The 4,844-nt window shown below is 67.5% G+C and overlaps 1 protein-coding gene across 1 annotated transcript; it reads left to right on the forward strand.

The window, feature by feature from the left end:
* Window positions 1-394: 394 nt before the first annotated feature.
* DIO3 (iodothyronine deiodinase 3) lies at window positions 395-2,538 on the forward strand. The gene has a single exon (XM_019462278.2). The coding sequence runs from the start codon at window positions 559-561 to the stop codon at window positions 1,480-1,482; it is 924 nt and encodes a 307-aa protein (XP_019317823.2). The 5' UTR covers window positions 395-558; the 3' UTR covers window positions 1,483-2,538.
* The last annotated feature ends 2,306 nt before the right edge of the window (window positions 2,539-4,844 follow it).

Here is a 4,844-nt window from a genome sequence, read left to right on the forward strand (position 1 = left end):
GCGGCCGCGGCCCCGGGCTCCCGCGGCACCTGGGCAGCGGCCCCGCACGAGCAGCAGCGGCGGGGGCGGCGTTGGCGGCGGCGCGCGGGAAGCGAACCGGAGCTCCGGCGCGGCGCGGCGGCCGCCGGGGAGCTCGGCTCAGGTGCGCGGCGACAGGGGCGCGGGGCCGGGGCCGGGCCGCCAGGACCGAGGCCGCACGCAGCGCTAGAGCGCTGGCCGGAGGATCTCCCCGGCGGACGCCTGGGTCCCCGGTCCAGCTCCCCGTCCCGGGTGGCAGCCGCGACCGGGGTCCCCCGCCGCCACCGCCACCGCCACCACCACCACCCTCCCCCCACGCCCCCGGAGAGCTGGCCTCGGGGCCCGGCCCCGGCCCCGCCCCCCGCCGGCCCCCCGCCCGGCCGCCCCGCCCTCGGCCCTCGATTTCCGAGGCCTCGGCCGCGCCGCTGGGTGATCCCTCCGGGCTCAAGTTGCAAGGGGGCGGGCCCCGGCCGGAGGTGGAGTCTCCCGCCAATTGAAGCCTCGGCTATAAATCGAGCTCCCCGCACGGCCGAGGCCCAGATGCCTCGCCGGGCCGCCCCGCGGTCGCTGGTGGGGGAGGGCCGCGGGTCCCAGGGGGCTTCGGGGGCGGCAGCCACCATGCTCCGCTCCCTGCTGCTTCACTCCCTGCGGCTGTGCGCCCAGACGGCCTCGTGCCTCGTGCTCTTCCCGCGCTTCCTAGGCACGGCCTTCATGCTCTGGCTCCTCGACTTCCTGTGCATCCGCAAGCATTTCCTGGGCCGCCGCCGCCGCCGCCGCCGGGGTCAGCCCGAGCCCGCCGCTGAGCTTGACAGCGACGGCGAGGAGGTGCCCCCCGACGACCCGCCGGTCTGCGTGTCCGATGACAACCGCCTGTGCACCCTGGCGTCGCTGAAGGCCGTGTGGCACGGCCAGAAGTTGGACTTCTTCAAGCAGGCTCACGAGGGCGGCCCGGCGCCCAACTCGGAGGTGGTCCTGCCCAACGGCTTCCAGAACCAGCACATCCTTGACTACGCGAGGGGAAACCGCCCGCTGGTTCTCAATTTCGGCAGCTGCACCTGACCACCGTTCATGGCGCGCATGAGCGCCTTCCAGCGCCTGGTCACCAAGTACCAGCGCGACGTCGACTTCCTCATCATCTACATCGAGGAGGCTCACCCGTCGGACGGCTGGGTCACCACAGACTCGCCCTACAGCATCCCGCAGCACCGAAGCCTGGAGGACCGGGTCAGCGCGGCGCAGGTCCTGCAGCAAGGTGCGCCCAGCTGCTCTCTCGTCCTCGACACCATGGCCAACTCCAGCAGCTCGGCCTACGGGGCCTACTTCGAGCGCCTCTACGTAGTCCAGAATGGCACCATCATGTACCAGGGCGGCCGTGGCCCCGACGGCTACCAGGTGTCCGAGCTGCGCACCTGGCTGGAGCGCTACGATGCGCAGCTGCGAGGCGGCCAGCCGCGTCGAGTATAAACCATCAGTGGACCGTTGGCTGAACTTGGCGGGCGGTGCCTTCGAGCCTTCGAAGCCCGCGTGCAGACGCCCCAAACCAAGTCAGGTTTGCCGAGGGCCCAATGACACAGCCGTGCCGAGCCTCGGAGGGCCGGCTGAGCCCGTGTCCTCAGCCGAGCCGCCCGAAAAGCCTCTCCCGCCTCCCTGGACTCTGTGGCTGTGACCGCCCCTGCCCTGTACCTGCCTGGCTGCCTCTAACGTGACGCCACCCTTGCCTGTGTCCCCACCCCCACCCCACTTGTCCTCCCCCCGCCCCCGGAGGCCCCTGCCTCTCTCACGCCCCCGCCCCAGAGATAAGAGCCAGCGTGCCTTCAGCCGGGAGCACAGCCCCTACACAGAGACTTCGGCCGCGCCCGCGCACCCTCGCGCACAGCTGGGTTCCAGCAGCGCCCGCGGCTTACCCTAGTTGCCTGGCACCCACACCTGTCGCTCCCAGGGAGGGGGTGCCCTGCTGCTTTTGTGTCTATTTCTTGTCCCTGGGCTGGGGGTAGGGGCTTGGGATGGGGAAGGGTGGGCAGGGTCGTTCCCCCCACCCCATTTGGGGTGCTCACGAGCCCCACTGCTGATGACGAGCTATCTCTAACTGGTCTTGACCACGAGCTGGTTCTGAACCGCAGGGGGCTTGCAGCAGCGCCGAATACGAGAGAGGGAAAGTACTCCGGGTTTCCGGGAGGAAGCCACCATAAAGGGGAGAGAGAGGGCGTGTGGGGGACGGTTTCGGGGCCAGAGGAAGCCAGCTTGACAGGCACCGGCGAGGTTCGCAGCGCCCCAGGAAGAAGCAAGAAGCTGGGGCGCCTGGGAAACGGGGTGTGGGTGGAGGAGTCCAGGGCGAGAGAGATGAGGGGAGAGCCTAGGGACCCCAAGTGAGGGCCTCGTCCGTAGGCAGAGCTGCTGACTGTGGGGCCAGGAGGTGGGAGGCCCCTGGTTCCAAGGCCATTTGTGAGTGTTTTGCTGGAAATACTCCCTGTATATAAACTTCTTTTACGCTACAGTAATAAAAGCTTGAAGTAAACTGCTTTCGGGTTGCCTCTGGTCCCTTTATTTTTTTTTTTTTTCCTTTCCTCTGAATAGCGACAGGAATTAAACACAAATCTCTCCCTCGCGTCCCCATAGTGACCCTGGGGGGAAGGGTGGCTGGAAGGAGCCGACGCTGGCAGGGGCGCGGGAGGGCAAGGAATGAGAAAGGGGGTCTGCGGCGGTGCCCAGGGGTGTACGCACGCACGCACGCACACACCCACGGTGGGGGAGGTGGGGTCGGAAGAAAAACCGAGAAGCGGAGCGGGGCGGGGTCCTGGAGGGAGGCGGGAGAGGCAAAGGGGTCCTTATTTGCCACCGCGCGCGCGCCCGCACAAGCGCAGTTGCTGCTGCCCCTGCAGCCGCCCGTCTAACTTCTCCGAGCGTCCGACGGTGTGGGGGAGGGGGCGGTGCGGGGGACAAAGGGGGCTACGGAGCAGGTAGGACTTGGCTCCTGGCCACCTTGGGCGCCTCTGCACACCTGGCTCCACCCTAGCCCCCCTCCTGCACCTGCAGCATCGTCTCCCCCTACCCTCCAATCCCCGCCCGGCTGCTGGGGTCCGCGGGAGGTGCTACTAGCGAAGCGTAGGTTGGCGGAGGGAGGGAGGACGGGAGGGACGGCGGGCGAGCAACGCCATCACACCAGCAGCAGCACCTACTGCGGGGCGGGAGCCGAGCGGGGTGCGCCCCCTGCCAGGACATCCCCTCCTCCTCCGCTTCGCCAAGTTCGAGCCAGACCTCACCGCCACCGCCCGCGACGCGCTCGGGGCTGGGAAGTGGAGACGCGGAGCGAGACGCAGGAGCCGAGAGGCTCCGGAAAGAGGAGGGTGGCAGTTGCCCGGACGGGGGTTGGTGGGGGGGGGGGGGGGGGGCCGGGGCGCTCGGCACCGATCTCCGTGCACAGTCGCGGCCAGGCGCTCCCGCCCAGTCTCGGCGCTCGCGGTGTCCCCTGCGGCTCCCTGGGGGGAGGGCGACGCTGGGAGCACGGGATTAGCGCGGCTCCCACCTCCCTCTGCTAGCGACACCTGGAGCGGAACGGGGGGCGGGGGGCGGGTGCGGAAGAAAGGGCGCTGAGGCGAGAGTGCAGACCGGGAGTGGGGGCAGCGGGGCAGCCGAACTTCCCCGGGCCCGGGAGGCCAGGACCGTCCGGGTCGCGGGATGGGAAGGAGGGAGTGTCAGTGAGCGCCTGGGCGCGAGAGGCGCGCCCGTTGGGGGGGGGGGGGGGTCTACACCGGTGGGGGGGGGGGGGGGTTGCAGCAGGCGGGATGGAAGAGGGAGGCCCCCGCTCCACCAACGCCGCCTCGGATTCCGCGCCCAGCCCCCACGCTGCTCCTCTGTGAAAAGTTTTTGGAACTGACACCCTGAGCTGGGATTTTTTTTTTTTTTTTTTTGCTTTAAAAGTATTTAAATTGAAAAAAATAACTTTTAAGGGAAAAATTGGCACAGATGGAATTTCTGTATCTCCTCCCCTCCCCCTCCTCCCGCGCGCTTCTTCTCACCCCAAAACCCCCAGCAAGAATCCGGAGCAAGCCGCAGGGACGGGGGGAGGGCCGGCCCAGAGCCCCGGCCCGCGCCGGCCCGGGTCGGGGTTTAGTGGCCTGGAGGCAGCGGAGGGCGGCCGGGGACCGCGGGGCCGCTCCTGGCCCTGGCCCGCCGCTTGGGGGTCTGTCTAGCTGGGGGCGCTGTGCGACCCCCCTTCCCCGTGGTGCCTGCGCCCCCCGGGCCTCCTCCGGCTTCCCGGACCGAAATTCCCAGCCCTGGGCGCTCGGACCTGCCCACGCGCGGCCGGCTGGCTCCCGGCTTCAGGGGGGGATTCCGGCACCCCTCCCCCCACTTTTCTGCGTTCTCTTCTCCCTCCCACTCTCCCTCCCCTGCATCTTTCCCCTTCTCTTTTCCTTTTCCGTCGTTTCTTCCTTTCCTTTCTTCTTTTCTTCTCTCTCTCTGCCCTTAAAAATCTCTCCTTCTTATAAAATGTGAGTGCGTGCTCATCGAGGAAAACAGAACATTTCGGAGAAAATAACACCAACCCAAGGTAACCTCAGGGCGTGAGCACTTTGAAACATGCCTCCGGCTACCCCCACCGCTCACCACCCCCCTCCCCCCCCCCCCCCCGCATTTGTAAATATGTATGTTAATCACAAGAGCCGGATTATGCTTTTGTAGCCTGACGTTAACTTTGGACTCCCGGTACCCCTCTTTCCAGGCACCCCTCTTTCCATGCCAATAAATAAGCCTTGAACCGTGCCCACTGCCACATCATCAGATGGACAGCCAGGGATGGCTCCAGGGCCCTTCATGTGTGAGGGAGG

This window comes from Panthera pardus, unplaced genomic scaffold (assembly GCF_024362965.1).
Source record: "Panthera pardus isolate Hobbes unplaced genomic scaffold, ASM2436296v1 HiC_scaffold_24, whole genome shotgun sequence".
NCBI lineage: Eukaryota > Metazoa > Chordata > Mammalia > Carnivora > Felidae > Panthera > Panthera pardus.